Raw genomic sequence first — 18,298 nt, 5'->3', positions numbered from 1 at the left:
TCTCAGCTTCACTCGACGCCAACCCCAAGGACGAGCCGAGAATGTCGGAGCAGAGGACACCGGACCCAGCTGCCGACGAGGAGCGTCGCCGCCAAGCGGCTGAGGAGAAGGCTGGTGCCAAAGGAAAGGCGAAGGCGGGCACGCAGCAGCCATCCGATCCCGCACAAGCCCCCCAAGACGACGACACAGGCGTCAACCCTGACAACATGTCTGAGGCAGAATTCCGCAGGCTCATCATGACCACGCTCACCGGCCTGTCCAAGGACACGCGCACGGTGGTCAGCGAGCTCGATGGCGTCAAGAACCGCGTCGCGGCGATGGAGATCAGTCGTGCGAACAGCAAGCAGAGCAAGACCTCGCCCAGCGTCACCTCCGGACAGCTGGAGACGACCCAGAAAGATGCTCCGCCCGACAAACCACCGATCTTGCACCCGAAGCCGAAGCATGCTGTCTCCCCCACCAAGCTCCAAGCTATTGAGGAGAGCGCTGACAACATCCGCCATGGCGAAGGTGGAGGTGGAGGCGCGACACGGACTTCGCCGATCACTCAAAGGGTCCCTGAACAGGATAGTTCCGCCCCTCCAGGCACTGATCTCGCGAGGGCGGCTGACGACAACGACCGCCAGCCTGCGGCGCGGCCAGCGACGCGCCAGAACGGTCAACACGGGACGCATGAACATCACCGCCTGCAGCAACATCCCCCAGACGATGTTTTCACGTCCTCACAGCCGGTCCTCCCGCAGAACCAAGTGCACTCGAACCTCTTCTCACCGGTCCAACAACACCCCAGTGCTCGTCAACCATACTCGACCATGATGCCCAGCGGAGCGATGGCCTACCCTCATCCGGTCTACCAGCCGCAGCTTCCGCCAGTCCGAATTGAGACGAAGGATCTCCCCCAGTTTGAAGGTTTCGAAGACAAGGATGGTATCGAACGTTTTGTCCGAGCCATCGACGTCCACCTGAGGACGGGGGTTAGCGAGTACCAGATCATAGCCCGACTCGGCACGCTTTTCCACGGTTCAGCGAATGAGTGGTTCATCACTCTCACCGATGGCGAACTGGAGCGGCTTCGCACATGGTCGGACTGGAGAGCCAGGCTGCTGGAGACGTTCCGCCCCACGAATATCAAGTTGATCGAGCAACAAGCAGCCGCGCACCGCATCATCCGCAACGACGAGGACGTCAGGCAATACTTCCACGAGAAGAAGAACCTTCTTCGTCGTGGGAACCCTTCCATGTCCGACGCCGAGATTGGCCTCCAGATCCTTGGTGGGACTCCCATGCAGTGGCGTGCCAACGTCACCTGGGACCCCGACCGCGACTCTCTCCACGATCTCCAAACATCGATGGAACGTCGAGCTGGCCTCCTGCACGCCCAATGGTGGGACAAGAATCTGGACATGCGCGACAGTAACGGCCATCCTCGTCCTGGCTACGTCAGTTGGCTGTCGGACCTCTCCCGCAGTGCCAACTCTAGGGCGCCAAAAGGGAACAAGAATCAGCAGTCGTCCTCAGACAACAACAACCAGTCTCAGCAGTCACGCGACACGCAGTCGAACGACCGTCAGCAGGGTCAACGCTCCAACAACAGGAATGCGAACTACGGCCACAACACAGAGGACTACAAACGCCAGTGGCTCGACAACCAGCGCAAGTTCCTTGGGCGCGACCCGTTCAGGCCGTGGCCACCAGGTCGCCCATGCAACGGTTGCGGCGGAAAGCACTACGACGCCGACTGCGACAAGTTAGCCAACAACTCGAACCCGCAGCAGAAGCAGGACGCCCCTGCCTCGGGATCGAATGCGGCCGCAGGGCCGTCCTTTCGCCCCTCCCGCCAGTAGTGCGGACGAACAAGATGTGTATATTGACGACCCCTACGATTTGACATACCGACCAAACAATGTGTATTGGCTCGCAGCCCAAGAAAAGAGAAAACAACAAAACGATGTGCAGAACGACAACAATGCTCTCTCTCTCCGTACAACTCCGAGGCCTCAACAACCGACACCTCCCACACACGATGGTTGCTCGCTGAAACCTCATGATACCCCCATCCCAGAATGCACAGCGACGATCGAACTCCTCCCCTCCTCAGACGACGAAGAGCAGGACGACGGGACCAAAGACGACGCTCCTCGTCAGAAGAAGAAGAAGAAGGAGAAGATCGCCAATGCAGGAGAAACAAGCTCAGAGACGAAGCGACCGTCTTGCACTCAGACACCGCAAGCACACGTCTACGATGTTTCTTCAGCACCAGTCGCTGATGCCGAACTCAACGACTGGTTACAGTCCGATTGGGTGCCGACGCCGACGTTGGCGTTCGCTCGCATCGGAACAAGCAACCAGCCACACAGAGTCCTCATCGACTCTGGCGCCGACCTGTGCCTGGTCGGCGAAGCTTATCTCCGAAACGAGATCGAGAATTACAACATCGAAGATTCAGCAATTTTGACGATCAACGGTGTCAACGGCACCTCACGAACCCTGGGATCGACCATCCTCCCGCTGCGTTTTTCCAGGAAAGACGCGCGAGGACACGACCAGGTGTTCCTCATCCGCTTCCACGTTGTTCCCGACCTCAAGGATGGACTCCTGGTGGGGAACAACGCTCTGATCGCAATGAACGCTGTGATTGACTTGTCTCGAGGGCGGATGAAACTCCAGGACCAAGAATATCTCATCACCTCAGCTCGACGACGCCGACAAGACCCGATGAACTACGGTCACGCTCGCGACGTCCGACTGAAGAACGCCTACATCATTCAACCTGGTTGCCGCATGAAAGTGCCAGTCCACGTCATCACCGGCGGTTTCAAATCCGATTTCCTCATTGAACCCGTCCCACTGGAGAACGGAGCACGATTGATCCGCGGTCCGAGAGCGCTCGAGCCAGCGCACACCGACGAGGTCATGTATGAGTTCTTCAATGGGACTCGCAAACCGATTAAGCTCAAACGGGGGTTACTCGTTGGGAAGGCAATCCCTAAGTCTCGCGACCAAGTGCGCGAACTTAAGGACATCCAACAAGTCGTCGATTCACTCTCACATGAGCTTGAGAAAACGAAGATGGCCAACTTCATCAACACAGAGGAAGACTACCTCACCTCGGAGGACTGGGAGGAGTACAAGACGCTCCTCGACAAGATCAACATCAACGAGAATCTTGACAACGACCAGCGCCGCAAGGTTGAGAACCTTCTCTACTGCAAACGGGCCGCTTTCGCTTCAGAGAAGAACCCGATCGGCCTGACAAGACGGGCGGTTTTTGACGTCGACACTGGAGACGCCAAACCGACTACCCACTGCCCGTATCACGCCAGTCCTCTTCGACGGAAGCTGATCAGAGAAAGAATCAAGGCTCTGAAGGACATGCAGCTCATCCAGGACTCTACCTCGGAATGGTCCTCACCTGTGATAATGGTCGAACAGAATGGTCAATGGCGTATGTGCGTCGACTATCGGGCACTCAACAAGATCACAGTGGGCGACCAATACCCCGTGCCCCGTGTCTTCGACATCCTTGACTCGCTCGAGGGCAGTCACTGGTTCTCCTCATTCGACCTGAACAAAGGTTATTACCAGATTCCGACTACGCCGCGGGCAGCGAAGCGTTTAGCTTTCCGGACCCAGGATGGACTCTACGAACCCTTGCGGATGCCTTTCGGCGCGAAGGGCGCTCCAGCAGCGTTTCAAAGGCTGATGGACACGCTCTTAGCAGAAGGCCGCTGGCTCTGGTGTCTCGCGTACATAGACGACATCATCGTCTACAGCAAGACTTTCGATGACCACGTGACGCACGTTCGCTGGGTCCTCGGCCAGATGATCGACGGCGGCCTCACTCTCCATCCGTCGAAGTCCCATCTGTTCGTGAATTCCATCGACCTCCTGGGGCACCATGTCTCCAACGCCGGAATAGCCAAAGGAAAGAAGGCTACCGATGCAATCACCAAGCAGAAGAGACCGACCACAGTCAAGGAGCTCTCACGTTTCCTGGGACTCGCCTCACATTACCGAAGATTCGTGAAGAACTTCGCAATTTTAGCCACGCCTCTCCGAGAGCTTCGCCGTCTGGCAGTACAGCTCAACTCTCACCACCTGCCTTGGAACGAGACGTACGAAGCGGCCTACAACCTGCTGATCGAGAAGCTTGCTGAGGATGTCCTCCTGGCACACCCGAACCCGGACAAGAAGTTCTACATCGAGAGCGACGCTTGCCTCGACGGTTTCGGTGCTGTTATTTCTCAGAAGACTCCAGAAGGATACCTCCGGCCCATCGCCTTCATCTCCAGACAGACCGTCGACGGAGAGAAGAACATGGCAGCGACAGAGCTTGAATGCGCTGGACTCATGTGGGCACTGGAGAAGTTCCGCCCATACATTGAGGGTGGGACTGTCCAGATGCTCTGTGACCATAAGGCTTTACAACAACTCGAGAATTACAAAGGCGATTGCAAACGAATGCAGCGAGCAAGCGCCCTTCTCATGTCGTATCACTCAACCATCGACTTCGTCTACAAGCAGGCCAAGAAGATGCAACACGTCGACCAATGCAGCCGCAATCCATTGCCAGCGACGGACCGCGACCGTGCTCGTCCAGAGGAGGAGATTCCCGAACCCTGGATGGGGGGAACACCGATCCATCCACCGCCTCGCGGGGCCCGCACGAAACCGGACCACTCCGCATCGATTATCACTGACGAACTTGGCGACCTCGACGAAGGCGCAGTTCACGCTGTCTGGGAGATCCTACCGGACAACGACACGATCCGACGCATCAATGAAGCGATGTACGACGACCCAAAGTTCATCAAGATTGTTGACGAGATTCTTCTCCGATACGACGTTCCCGACACCAAGCCTTACGATCGAGAGCACTGGCGAAAGACCATGTGGCACCCGAGCAAGCCTTTTGTCCTCAGTGACGGTATCCTACACACCGTCCACAGCAACGTCCCACGGTTTATGATCTACGTTCCCGACGACAAGTCTCTTCGCGACGATATTCTTTCCCGTTTCCACGACACACCCATGGCAGGACATCGCGGCAGCGAGTCGACTTATCTGCGGCTTGTCGAGCACTTCTGGTGGCCGGGCGTTCAGCGCTGTGTGCGCTCGTTCGTCAGACACTGCGAGTCTTGCCAAAAGAACAAGCCAGACAACCTTCTGCCACCCGGCCTCCTCAAACCCATTCCCCACTGCCCCGAACGTTGGCACACAATCCAGATGGATTGGATGACGAAACTCCCCACGTCCAATGGATTCGACGCATGCCTAGTTGTGCTCGATCGTCTAACCAAACGTGTACGACTTATCCCCACTTGTGAGGAGGGTATGACATCTCGCCTGCTCGCCAAGCTTATGTTCGACTCTGTCTTCTCATTATTTGGCCTGCCTAAGGTTATCATCTCAGATAGAGACTCAAAGTTGACATCTGAGATGTGGCAGGACCTGATGGCTTTCCTGGGAGTACAACATCGACTGGCGACAGCGTTCCACCAACAAACCGACGGCGGTTGTGAACGTGTCATACGTGTCATCAAAGAAGGTCTACGTCATTACGTGAACAAGGATGGATCCAACTGGTCAGACTACGTCTCTACACTTGAGGTTGCCCACAACTCGAGCGTTCAAGCGTCCACCAAGAAGACACCCTTCGAGCTCGACCTCGGTCGCGCCCCCTTCTTCATTCACGACTCTTCCCCGACGAACCCTAATCCCGAGGTTCGCTCCCTCGTGGCCAGACTGCACATGGACGCACGCGAAGCGGTCGAAGCCCTGCAGGCGGCACAACAGAACCAGAAACAACAATACGACGCGCTACATCGCGACGTTGAGTTCAAGATCGGCGACGAGGTTCTACTGGCGACGGCTATATACAAGCCGCGTGATGAAGAAGGAGAGCAATTCCAACACAGCAAGCTTGGCCCAACATTCTGGGGACCGTTCACAATTATAGACATCCCCTTTGACAACGTCGCCAAGCTTCGCCTCGCCGAAGGAATGCGCATTCACGACCAAGTTAGTTTCGCCCACATTCGCAAGTTCCACCGTCGAGGGACCGGACCGACCGCGGTGCGGAAGCTCCAGTCTGTGATCGACGCCCGACCAACACACAACGGCGAGATCAAATGGCGAGTACGCTTCCAGAACTCACCCGACGGAACGGTCTGGCCCGACGAATGGTGCGATGAGACCGAACTCCGCTTCTATGGTGGCGGCGACATCGTCGACCAACACCGAGAACATCAACAAGAATTCAACGGCGAGCACCTCGCCTTCTACATCTACCATTTCAACCCTGATAACGAATTGGACATCGAAGATTCCATCAGGCATTTTTCTTACGAACTTCAAGAACACGCTGGCGATTAACCTTCATGTTCAACCTTTTTTCTCGCGACGGGGACGCCGCTCGCATGCCGCGCGGGGTGTGTAGCGGGTGGTCCCTAGGACCACGTGACCCTGAAGCCACGTGCCTTTGATTCCGTTCTAGTGTCCATAGATCCGACGCTAGCATCAGCTAGCTTCTCCCAATGCATTCTCCCTGATCTAGTCCTAGTCGGCTACACCCGGCCAATCGCGGCGGCGCCCGCCGCACCCTTGCACCACCACCGTCGCCGGCGCAGTCTTCAACTCCAGCGCGGACCACACACGCAATGCGCCCTTTGATCACACACGGATCACTCAGAATGGACACAAAAGAGGGGCGAGTATGTGCCCGTTGCCTTGCTCAGACTATGCAATGCGGTTTGATCCCGCTGTGCTCGTCATCGTCTGCTAACAAGGGATGAGCGACAACACAGTCGTTCACTGTCGTCCACAATCGGGTTCGCAGGTTTCCCTTTTCCCCCCTCGACGACCTTTACTCCTAGCTCATAGCTCGACTGATGATGCGCCGTGGATGGACGAAGAAACTGCTTGCGGACCGTGCCGGTAAGTTTTGTTATACGTCAGTGCCGTAGGTGCTGACGACTTCAAGCGGGTAAGGAGCAGCAAGGGCCAACCGTCATTCCTATCTCGCAGATGCCAGACGAGCAGCGCACCGCTTACCTTGCCGAAATCAGTGCTGATGAGAGGCCTCAACGCTGGCACGATGCTTGTGAAAACGCACTTCTAGCTCAGCCCGTGGTTGCTCCCGCGACAACCGTGCAGCCCTATCCTGGACAACCATCAGAGCCAGGAGCGGTCGGCTGCGAGTGCTTCAAGGTTCTCCCTCCGCAAAAAGACATCGTCGAGCATTTGCATTTGCACCATGTTCTACCCAAACAGGTCGACGAAGCCCTCGAAATGTGGGGCCAGATCCACGAGTTAAAGACCTGCCCTTGGCAGGGCTGCGGAGCACATGTTGGCGAAGCAAAGGAGTTCGCTGCTCACCTTGCCTCAAAGCACGAAGGTGACCACCGCTGTATGGTACCCACCGCGTATATGACCGCCTGCAATGAGCGCGCGACAGCCGAGCATCTCGAGTACCACCATGGCCTGATATCCTACGAGGAGTCGAACGAGGAACGGAAATCCCATTGCGGCCAACACCTAGTCGTCTACTGTACCGTATGTTTCCGCTTTGTGAGAGGTAGGATGCTCCTCACCGACCACATGGACTCCCATATCGACGAGGTTGTCACTTTAATCAAGTCAGACGACCGATGCTTGGGGAAGGGTGGAATACTCTCGGCATGGCGGCGCGAGGTCTTTTGCCCCAAATGCGTGCACGACACCACTCTCGATCCGGAGGAGAGACTCAAGGGCTACGAGGACCTTGTTGGTCACCTGTCCACGCATCTCATCTTTCACAAACCCGATACGATCCTCCAGTGCTTCTTCCCCTCCTGTTCGGCGACCTCCACTCCTCTCGACCTCGCAGACCACATCTCTAACCACCATCGCATCCGCATGTTCCAGGAAGATCTCGACGGGATCCATGGCGACCCCGGCAAACTGATGCTTCCGACCGACGACCCCAACATTCAGCTCCAGATGGACCTCCATGTCCTTCCGATCTGTCAATGAGCCAATGAACATGCATCCGGTGCCAACGGTGCTTGCCGACTAACGTGTCACCTGACCTTGATATTGCGCGAAGCGCCGATGTCTCGCCGCGTCGTTTTGATGCATATGCGTTGCAGTAAGCTCTTCAACTCCGACGTCGAACGTTGTGAGATCGAGGGAGCTCAGGCCATGCGGTACGGGCGCCATGCGGAATTCGGGCACGATTCCGATTCGGTGAGTTTTGAACCCCACAAGGGCTCGGTCTCTAGATTAAGTCACGTTAGATTCCTCTGAGACAGTCATTCCTTCTGTCGGTTACAAGAATGCGGTTACCGATGCGCCTACCAGGTGGGCAGTTGCGTTCCAGGTTGGAAACGCATGGGTCACCAAGAGCGGTTCTCGCCGCAACGATATCGGAAGCATCTTGATAGGATAGAAAGAGAGCGACGCCGGTTTAATGGCCGAAACACTCAATGGCCCAAGCATTGTGGCGCATTCTCGGCGGCGTTGGAGGTTCCATGCGTTGAGCTGACCGTTCAGGATGTGGGGCGCCGGCATGAGCCGCCGCGGGGTATGTTGAGCGTGTCCCACTCAACGGTGCAGCCAACGTTGAGCCCCACGGGAGTGACGACCTTCAACAAGCCGGATCGGTCAATAGATAGCATTAGCGAAGTTGGCGTATGTTCGATCCGGAGAGGAAGTATAAAGTCGGTCTCTCAGCGACGTTTAAACAGCATCTCACAGCAACAACAACTCGATCAACGCAACAATGAAGTTCCTCGCCCTCTTCGCCACCGCCCTCTCTCTCGTCGCCGCTGCGCCCACTCCCGTCGAGATCGATGAGCGCCAGCTTCTTTCCTCGACCCGCAACGACCTCGAGAACGGCAACTCGAACAACTGCCCTGACGTCATCTTCATCTTTGCTCGTGCTTCGACCGAGATCGGCAACATGGTACGTTTTCCGATCGGTTCGATTGTCTCATCTCATCTCAGGGTGCCTCCGCCGGACCTAGTGTGGCGTCGGGTCTCGACTCGCGCTTTGGTGACGTCTGGGTCCAGGGTGTCGGTGGTCCTTACACTGCTGGCCTCGCCGAGAACTTCCTTCCCGCCGGTACCTCGCAGGCCGCCATCGATGAGGCCAAGCGTCTCTTCACCATGGCCAACACAAAGTGTCCCAACACTCCCATTGTCGCCGGAGGTTACTCGCAGGGCACCGCCGTCATGTCCAACGCCGTTAGCGAGCTTTCGGCCACCATCAAGAATCAGGTCAAGGGCGTTGTCCTCTTCGGTTACACGAAGAACCTTCAGAACGGCGGCGGCATCCCCAACTTCCCCTCTAGCAAGACCAAGGTTTACTGCGCTGCCACCGACGCCGTCTGCTTCGGCACGCTCTTCATCCTGCCCGCTCACTTCCTCTACACCACCGACGCTAGCATTAGCGCTCCCATCTGGCTTGCCCGCCAGATCAACGCTTAAGTGTATCAACTGCACACTCGTTGTTCAACCAATGCCCAGGTGAAGCTGCTCACACCAATCGAAGTCCCGAAGTTGCCCCTGTTCCAAATATCGAAGTCCCGTTTCTGTCTTTACTCAAATCTGGTAGTTGTCCACGTATGCACTGGCTGTATATGGACTATCGCTTACCATGGACGCTGGTGGGAAACAATGCTGAGCGGTCCTGCCCCTCGCTAATATCGTCCGCGAGAGGGCCTTCGACGACCGCTCTGGCGATGTGCCTCGAGTTCAGCTGCGCTGAACAAATTGACGACCGCTAAGTTATGCTGACCTTCGGCAGCGAGTAGAGCTCACCGACTAAACTGACCAAGTGAGGACTATCGAGGTGTGAATGAAGCCGTGCTTGCCAGGTCCGTACTGAAGCCCCCTGAGTCAAAATATCGCCCACAGTCCCGCGTCTTCCAATAGAGTTTGTCGGAGGCCGCACGCAGAAGGTACGCGCGAGCGGCGCGAAAGGCACTCGGCAACACCTGACCTCTGGCACTCGAACCAGCGGGCAGCGCCGCATCAACAACCTCCAGTTAAGCTCTTGCGGTGCAGTGCATCAGCGGCGGCTGTTAGAATGCAACGCCACGAGCTCTCGTCTGCCGTGTACACGGGAGAGATACAGAGACGGGCGCCGACGGCGTTTGCGAGTGGACGCGGCCGCTAACAAAAGCGTGTCAGGAACTACACTTAGAGTGTGTCGCGAGCGTCATAGATTGAGAAGCCGCAGCTGGAGCAGTCAGTTAAGCGACAGTGTCCGTTCTGCCGCCAACGGACTCGGTGTGACGAGCACGTCTGTGCCGCAGCAGTGTCGCACGTCAAGTGCCATGGTGGGAGTAGCGTCTTTCACCCGCCCTTGCTTGAACGGGGTAACTCCCACGTGTCCATGCACGCTTCCCTCTCGGCACTCCATCGGCAAGGGTGTTTGGCACTATGGACGCTCCGATGCAGCACTGAGCTGCGCGCCGAGAGCGCGCTATCCCAATGCCCCTTCGGTGGGCGTCGGCTTCGATCCCGGGTATCGCGTGAATGGCGATCCAGCTGTCTTCTCCGAACTCTCCTTGCTGGTCCATGCCCTCCGAGACCACCGACGCCGCTATCATCGATCCCAGTGCCATTGGATCTTGTTCCAGAAGTCGCTTCATCAGCCGGTTTGTGACTGACACTGCCGTGGGCGACGTTCTGAACATCAGGCTCGGTCCCGTTCTCTGTGCGGTCCCCTTCGGCGAGTAGGTTGTCCTCTCAACGTGTGGCCCGCGAGGACGAGGCTTTGCTCGTCAGGCATAAAAGCCAGAGGACACCCTCCCTCACAAAAACTAACGGTGATCGGCCAGGAATGAGGGTCGCGGGCTTCTCTGCGGATGGGGATCTGGCTGGATCGCAGCTGTCCGTGCCCTCAGCGACGGATGCCTTGACCCCTACCTAGGATGGTGAACATGGACATCCACCCCATCGACGCGGCTCGGGGCCCTTAGCACGTCTGCTACCCAGACCGAAACCCAATTCGAGGCCGGAATTAAGCCGGAGTCCTATGCGAGGGCTGCGAGGAAGCTCGACGTACCTCAGCAAGGTCGCCACTGGAGGCGCCGAAGCTGCTGTGATCCATCACGTATTGGCGTCGCTCAAGCGCCATCGTGGATGCGTGCGGCCATGAACCGGCCGCTGCTTGATGACTCCTCAGACTTCGGGTTCTTCGTCCTTCGCAACGAGCGGCTTGTTCTCTCTGGCAACTTGAATGAGGGGGAAGGGAAGCCCCGCGATTGTTGCTTGTCAATTGGCGCTCTTCGGGAGGCGGAGCCGGAGACTCGATGTGGAAGTAGAATTCCGCGTCGTGTAAACTTGGACGATGGGGAAAGTCAGTGCAAAGACACGTGTATTAGTACGTGGTGAGCAACCACATTACGCCGAAACGCCGATCACTCCGATCATCAAAACTCTTTTCACGACGTTGACTCTTTTCCTCGTCGTCCAAATGCCCCAGGTCGGGGTGGTACCTTGTACTGGACGGCCACTGCTCAAATGCCCCGTCGGGGTGGTACCTTGTACTGGGCACTACGACTCTCTTTCTCTACGTCCAAATGCCCCAGGTCGGGGTGGTACCTTGTACTGGACGACGATTGCTCAAATGCCCCAGGTCGGGGTGGTACCTTGTACTGGGCACTATGCGTTTTACGCCCTCTCGTTCAAATGCCCCAGGTCGGGGTGGTACCTTGTACGGGGCACTCTATACTCGTTGTTTTGTCCAAATGCCCCTCTGGGGTGGTACCTTGTACTGGGCGCAACGTCTCGGCTCTCTCTCGTCCAAATGCCCTGACGGGGTGGTACCTTGTACTGGGCACTTTACACGTGGTCGTCTCGTCCAAATGCCCCAGGTCGGGGTGGTACCTTGTACTGGACGACGATCGAGCTCTCGTTCAAATGTGGACGATTGCTAACATCCGATCCGTTCTAATGCCCCAGGTCGGGGTGGTACCTTGTACTGGACGACGATCGAGCTCTCGTTCAAATGTGGACGATTGCTAACATCCGATCCGTTCTAATGCCCCAGGTCGGGGTGGTACCTTGTACTGGACGACGATCGAGCTCTCGTTCAAATGTGGACGATTGCTAACATCCGATCCGTTCTAATGCCCCAGGTCGGGGTGGTACCTTGTACTGGACGACGATCGAGCTCTCGTTCAAATGTGGACGATTGCTAACATCCGATCCGTTCTAATGCCCCAGGTCGGGGTGGTACCTTGTACAGGACGTGCATCTAGATAAACAAGTCCTCGGACACACGCTCGGGCGTAAACCGGGGCGCCGTAGGCTTGTCAACCTTGAAATTGGCGGCGACACTGGCCATGTCGAGGTACGTATCGAGATTGTCGAGATGACCAAAGACGGAGCCAAAGATGGGGTTGAAGGCGCGCAGCAATTGGGAAAAGAAGTGCGCGTCGACGCCGCGAGCCATGAAGGTTGACACTTGGTCCCGGTCAAGGTTGACACTTGGTCGCGATCATAGGACGAGCGGAGCAGTGCTTCTCCGAGACGGGCAAGGGGCGAAGACATGGGCGTCTTGAGCGGCAAAATGCCGGCAAAGGTAGGTTGTTCGAGAAAGAGGCACGTGGCCGTGTCAATGGCGAGGAGGGCGCCGGCAAAACAAGCCACTTGGTGTTCGGCGTCGACTCTGCCAATGCTGCAGAGGGCAGGCAGCTCGGGCAAGAGACCACATTCATATGATCCATGCAAGCGTGCAGCAGCGCAAGCCGCATGGGCAGTGGCACTAGACGAGTCGGCCAGGCGATTGGCAGCGATGGCGGGATGAATCCATTCGGCCAGTGTCAGGGGGCGACTAGAGTCGATGCGAGCGTCAATGGCAATGGCATGAGTCAGGCCGGGACCGACCAGGCTGAGCAAGTCTTGAATCATGTCTTGGTCGAGGGGCGCTGGGTCACCCAAGATGCCGAGGGCACCCTTGACGGGAGGAACCAGACCAATGGGCAAGCTGGCACCGAGCAGGCTCGCTGCCCTCAAGTCTGTAACCAGTGCTTCGGGCGCATCGAGAATGGCCACGACGTCTTGGCGGGCAAATGGCATGCGCAACATGGCGTGTGCGAGCGTGATGTTGGATGGTCCACTGTAGAGAGGCGGGGGCAAGTCGCACTGGAAAATGCCCAGCTCGGGGACGGGTCTGTTCCATGTGGCGAGACGCACGGCCAGTGCCAGGCAAAAGGCCAGACCGGGTATGACGCGACGAGATGCTGGCTCGATCAAGACTAGGCCGGGAATGGCGGCGACGAGCACAAAGTGGGGACTGGGGCGCTCAGAGGGCAAGGAATAGACGTTGGAATGATCCAGACTGTCAGTGCGCGCACACAGGGCGTCCAGATCGCGTTGAAGTGAAGCAAACGTGACGGGGCGCGAGAGAATGGGAGGCCAACGAGTAATGTCGGCATCTAGACCAGCCGAGCAATCTGGGCAGCTGTATAGGCCTTGCCGACAAAGGGCAGCTCACAGTTTAGGTGGCTGGGAGGTGGATCGGGGCCGAGCTTGATGGTGAGCTTGTGACACGAGTGTGCCGAGCCAGTGGTTGCCAGTGTGGAGAGGGTAATCATGGTGGAGTGTGACGATGCAAAGTGCTAGTTGCGCCCTTCTTCCTCCACACGACTGTTGCCACCCACACTACTTGCGCCCACTCCACACAATATCACACTTGCACATCGCACAAACTGTACCACCCTCGCACCTCCCACTTGAGCGCTACCACTGTACAACATCGGCCAGTCGCCCCGCTCGCACACCCAGTTGCACGTGCACGACGGTACACCTCTCGCCAACACGCTCTCTACGCCTTGCACCAGGCCCGCCCTTCCCCGCCCTACTCATACAGACACCTGCGCCTGTACTGCACCGATCTGGCTCGGCCCACCCACTAGGTCTCGAGACCTGCACATCACGCACCTCGTCCCGCCCCGATCGCTGCCTGCACGCTCGTCCCGCCCCGATCGCTACCCGGCCCACTCGCGAATCATGTCGTGGCCACTGACAGTCCGTGAGATCGTGCTCGACGCCCAGGCCCAGCCAATGGTTGACGACGTTACCGGCGTCCATGTCCAGCCAGTGGACCACACTCCCTGGTGGATGTGTCCCCTCTGGACAAATGGGTTCAATGCAACCATCGTCTCGCCGGCAAGCCTGGAGAAGAAGAAGAGGTATAGGTTTTCCCACCCCATTTGCAAGACTGAGTATGGCAAGGTTATCCACAAGGACCAGTCAGCCATTCCCCGATGGCCACTGAAGCCAAGCTTGCCGTGTTTGACAGCAAGCCTTCGAAAGCACGACACGATCATTACATTTTACGAGCCATGCGGCAAGATTTACGCCTGTGACTCTTGTGCCATTCACAGTGTTAGAGCCGACAAGTGTAGCCTGAGCGGCAAGCACCTCACTGTCAAGTCGGCCATTCCCGCAGCCTGGGACACGATGCTGACCTATATTACCAATGGTACTCCCTGCCACGGTGTCTTGAACGTGGATGACCCATGTGGATCCTTGTAGTGCATCATGGATATCCTATGAGTCTACGAAACGCTGCACATTCGCGCAACGCTGCACCCATCCTGTCCAGTTCCCAGTGAAGACGATCTATTTGACGTGCTGGCGCAACTTGATTACTGAGCAAGAGACTGGTGTAGGGAAAGTCGAGCTTGGCAATGGTGCGGCCCGCAAGAGAACATGGCTGAGCGACGACTCGACAAGTGTAGCACGAGAGAATACACCCTTGTGCAGCGTCAAAGGCAATGATGAGCGTCTTGTCTCCGTGGCTTGCTGCAAATGAACATGTCAGGTCCGTCTTATATGCCAGGGGCATGCCCAGCTTGCAACACGCTTGAGCACAGTAGACCTCGACGGGTTGTAGATTGTCAAACTCCAAGGTCCAGCCATAATGGGCTGCCACTGGAGGCAACAGACCCAATGGCACGTAGCTGAGCGACTGGGAGCCCAGTGGTAGGGGGTCGGGGTGCCAGATGGACCTAAGCTGGTCGTAGGCCAATCGCACGCGCTCGGTCTGGGCACGAACCTGTACGGCAAGGTCAATCCAGGCCTGGCGAGTCGTCGAGTCGACCTTTGGCGAGAGCATCTTGGTGGCAAGTGCATCAATGGGGCCCCTGGAGGGAAGGTATGGTTTGGGGGCCATGAGCTGGTCGGGCTGGTAGTCGTCGCTGTCATTGTCGCACTGGTGACCATTGGCAATCTGGGCGTGCTCGTCTTCGGCAGCCTTGACCATGGCAATGAGCTGCTCTTCGAGACCGTCGACCCAGTCATCATCTGGTGAACTTGTAGGCATTGGATCGACTGCCGCAATCATGCGCAGCATCTCGCCGTCAATGTCGCACAAGTCGTCATCGACAATGGGCGAACTGGGCGGGGTTGTTGGGCCATGTGCCTTCTGGTCAATGTCGATGCGCGACAGGTCCTTGGCGAGCAGGTCTTCGGTGTCGTGTCCAGCCTGCTCGTTGACAGCCTGACATTCCCTCTCCAACTGTTCCCTGGCCTCGTCTCGATCAAGCTTGGCATGCTCAATCTCCTTGGCTGAAGCGTCGTCTTGTTCGTGCCAAGCCACTTGCTCTTGGAGGGCTTGTTCAAGCGCACGCTGCTGCTGCTTGGCCTCGCGATCCAGCTGGCACTTGGCGTGCTCGCGATCAAGCTCTGCCTCCTCTGCCTTCTTGGCTTGGGTATCGTCCTCTTCTTGTTGGGCAAGCAAGGCAGCATGATAGTGGTCTGCTATCGCCCATTCCGTCTCTTCGGTGCATTCTGCGGTCGGAGAGTGCACATCGTCAAGGACCCCAGACTGGGCCTCTAGTGTCCAGGCAGGCCACTCGGCTCGTGGCGTCTGGAGCTTGATGGGTGACGTGTCTGAAAACTTGCTTGGGGACAGTGGTGGAACTGAGTCGGGGACGAAGCTAGTGATTGGTGAACCATTCCAATAGCTGGGACTTGTAATAATCGCTGTGCGATGCGATTTGGCGGGCCGGGCTGGGGTGGAAGGCGGAGAATGGACTGGAGTTTGCCAGGGCAAGCGATTCTCCTGGCGGGGCGTGGTGAGTGGACCTTCTTGCTCGCTGAATGTGTGAACGTCTTCCTCGGCCTCGTCTTGCTGGCTAAAGAGGGAAGTGTCGTCCTTGGCCTCGTCCTGCTCGCTAAAGGCGTCTACGTCGTCCTGGGTCTCGTCGTCGGAAGCCTCGGCAGGGAGCTGGTCATTGCTGGGTGTCTGGCTGCCGTCGGCTTGGCTGCCGTCGATGCCGTCCTGGCTGTCCTCGCTGGCGTGGCCGCCAGTGTCCTCCTCGTCGCCCTCAATGTCCTCGCCCTGGTCATTGGTACCATTGACATACGTCGGCGGCGGCAGAGTCGAGGCCCACAATTGGCATTGTGCGGTATAGTCGATCAAGAGTGTGCGAACTGGTGGCCTAAAGTTGCTGGAACACCAAAAGATGCCACTGACACTGCACACGTCCCCGTCTTGGTCGCAAGAAGCGCAAATGCTGGCTGTAATGCTCATGGCAGAGACTTGGACCATGGAAATCGACACGACTGTAGGCCGGTTGCGGGCCGTGGCCGAGTTGCAATTGGTAGAATGTTGGTACAGGCGTAGGGGGAAGGTGTAACTTGGGTGGCGAGGACACGGATCGTCTTGACAGCAAACTCGTACTCTGCACCAGTCCACACTGGGGTCGTCGAGCTCGATGCGGTCAAGTACAGTGTCGAGCGCAATGACAACGGCCGGCTCGACGCAGGTCGGATCTTGACAAGGGCGACTCGGGAAGCGCATGGTGGAGTGTGTGGTTGACAAAAGGGGCGTTTTCCAAGTGGAGGTTCTTCACTCTTCAACATGCACCTCCAACGAGACTGCTATTGTCCTCGCTGTGGGACACGCACTGTCACTTCAACCGACATTGAAGTGTATGAAGCTGCAACACTTGCATGCGACTGCAACACGACCCTTGTCATATCGGACACTTTGGACAATGTCCCGGAAACGCTCAATGCCCGCCTTCCTCCGTGCGAGATTATTCTCAAGACGCCTACACCCACCATTTGGTATCCCTGGTCGACGGATGCCTTTCGTCGTTCAAGGCCTGCTCTAGGTCGAGTCGTCGCCTCACTTCCCCTCGTGCCCGTGCACTTTTACCTCCAAATTCCCGACACGCACCTGCCCGACCTCATTGCCTATCACGACGAAATCACTGAAGATCGCGACTTGTCTACAGCTCCCCTCCTCCTCGAACAGCTTCTCGACTTGTTCCCTTTTGTCTCCAATGCCCACGACGCCCACGACAACAAGTTTATGGTGACGGAGAGTGGGGCCCAGTGGCGAGGCCGTGCCATTGGCTCGCATCGCCTCTTTACAGTCTCGAGCGTTGAAACCACTGAGCCTCTTGATCCAGCCTCTTGCATTCTATCCTTGCTCGATGGCCGTGTCCGCCCGCATACATGCGCCTCTCTTGTCGCCCTCCGCATCATGTCGACTAGCCCGCTCAAGGCGAAAGAAGGTCCTCGCGAACTGTATTCCATTCTCAGGCAAGCAGAGGCTGTGTGGGAGAAGATTAAGAGGATTCTAGCCAGGCCGACTACACTTTGAGTTTAAAGACATGCATAAGTTACTGGCGACGCAGGCGATCCACCTCTGCGAGGGCGTCGGCTAGCATTGTGGCTGGACCGTCGTGCTCAAGTGCACATTCGGCCATGGCAAGTTTGGTGAGCAGGTCGGCCTCGTTTTGCGTCGTGACTTCAACTTGAGCTCTGAGCGACTCAATCTCGGCTTGCATCTCCTTGTTGGTGGTCTTGAGCTTGGCAAGCTCGGCCTGCTTCTCCTTGTTGCTCGCCTTGAGCTCGTCAATCTCCTTGTCCTTGTCGTGGACGAGCGCCTTGGCCATGGAAAGGCTGAAGGTCGACAGCCTGAGCTTCTTTTCAGCGTCGGCGAGCTTGCTCTGGGCCTGTTCGTGCTTGTGCTTTTGCAAAAAGGCGACTCGAGTCTTGAAGTCGACCTGGTTATACCGAGTTCTGGGTTGGAGGGCTGAGCCAGAGGTTTTGGGGGATTTCGCTTATATGATGGAATCTGGACCCAATGAAACCATGGCTGGAAAGCCACGCGAAAGGGCTCTCGAATGGTACCACTCAATATCTGAACCCTTCGACGGTGACGGAGAAACACATCTCGGAAAAAATCATCCCAAAATCAGCAGTTTTTCCACGATAACTCATGACTGAATGCAGCTACACAGACTTCGAACCATGCCTTAGAAAGCCCTTCCAGGGCCCGATT

At 57.1% G+C, this 18,298-nt stretch overlaps 7 protein-coding genes across 7 annotated transcripts; 5 read left to right on the top strand and 2 right to left on the bottom strand.

The window, feature by feature from the left end:
- Positions 1–41: 41 nt before the first annotated feature.
- A1Q1_03055 (putative retrotransposon nucleocapsid protein) lies at positions 42–6,375 on the top strand (the record flags this gene model as incomplete). Its single annotated transcript, XM_014328145.1, has 2 exons — positions 42–1,675; positions 1,773–6,375. 2 exons carry the CDS (start codon positions 42–44, stop codon positions 6,373–6,375), a joined length of 6,237 nt encoding a protein of 2,078 aa, XP_014183620.1.
- A 515-nt stretch (positions 6,376–6,890) lies between these two features.
- On the top strand, positions 6,891–8,013 carry A1Q1_03054 (uncharacterized protein; the record flags this gene model as incomplete). The annotated part of the gene is made up of 2 exons (XM_014328144.1): positions 6,891–6,936; positions 6,983–8,013. 2 exons carry the CDS (start codon positions 6,891–6,893, stop codon positions 8,011–8,013), a joined length of 1,077 nt encoding a protein of 358 aa, XP_014183619.1.
- Positions 8,014–8,761: 748 nt separating this feature from the next.
- On the top strand, positions 8,762–9,468 carry A1Q1_03053 (cutinase; the record flags this gene model as incomplete). Its single annotated transcript, XM_014328143.1, has 2 exons — positions 8,762–8,944; positions 8,986–9,468. The coding sequence occupies 2 exons, from the start codon at positions 8,762–8,764 to the stop codon at positions 9,466–9,468; spliced, it is 666 nt and encodes a 221-aa protein (XP_014183618.1).
- Positions 9,469–12,247: 2,779 nt separating this feature from the next.
- Positions 12,248–13,589, bottom strand: A1Q1_03052 (uncharacterized protein; the record flags this gene model as incomplete). The annotated part of the gene is made up of 3 exons (XM_014328142.1): positions 12,248–12,329; positions 12,377–13,430; positions 13,490–13,589. 3 exons carry the CDS (start codon positions 13,587–13,589, stop codon positions 12,248–12,250), a joined length of 1,236 nt encoding a protein of 411 aa, XP_014183617.1.
- Positions 13,590–14,004: 415 nt separating this feature from the next.
- A1Q1_03051 (uncharacterized protein) lies at positions 14,005–14,532 on the top strand (the record flags this gene model as incomplete). The annotated part of the gene is made up of 1 exon (XM_014328141.1): positions 14,005–14,532. One exon carries the CDS (start codon positions 14,005–14,007, stop codon positions 14,530–14,532), a length of 528 nt encoding a protein of 175 aa, XP_014183616.1.
- A 4-nt stretch (positions 14,533–14,536) lies between these two features.
- Positions 14,537–16,804, bottom strand: A1Q1_03050 (uncharacterized protein; the record flags this gene model as incomplete). The annotated part of the gene is made up of 1 exon (XM_014328140.1): positions 14,537–16,804. One exon carries the CDS (start codon positions 16,802–16,804, stop codon positions 14,537–14,539), a length of 2,268 nt encoding a protein of 755 aa, XP_014183615.1.
- Positions 16,805–16,864: 60 nt separating this feature from the next.
- Positions 16,865–17,614, top strand: A1Q1_03049 (uncharacterized protein; the record flags this gene model as incomplete). The annotated part of the gene is made up of 1 exon (XM_014328139.1): positions 16,865–17,614. The coding sequence occupies one exon, from the start codon at positions 16,865–16,867 to the stop codon at positions 17,612–17,614; it is 750 nt and encodes a 249-aa protein (XP_014183614.1).
- Positions 17,615–18,298: the final 684 nt, after the last annotated feature.

The sequence above is a fragment of the Trichosporon asahii genome, assembly GCF_000293215.1.
Source record: "Trichosporon asahii var. asahii CBS 2479 unplaced genomic scaffold scaffold00004, whole genome shotgun sequence".
In the NCBI taxonomy this organism is placed as follows: domain Eukaryota; kingdom Fungi; phylum Basidiomycota; class Tremellomycetes; order Trichosporonales; family Trichosporonaceae; genus Trichosporon; species Trichosporon asahii.
Note: the sequence above shows the minus strand (reverse complement) of the source record. Positions and strands in the feature narration are given on the sequence as shown.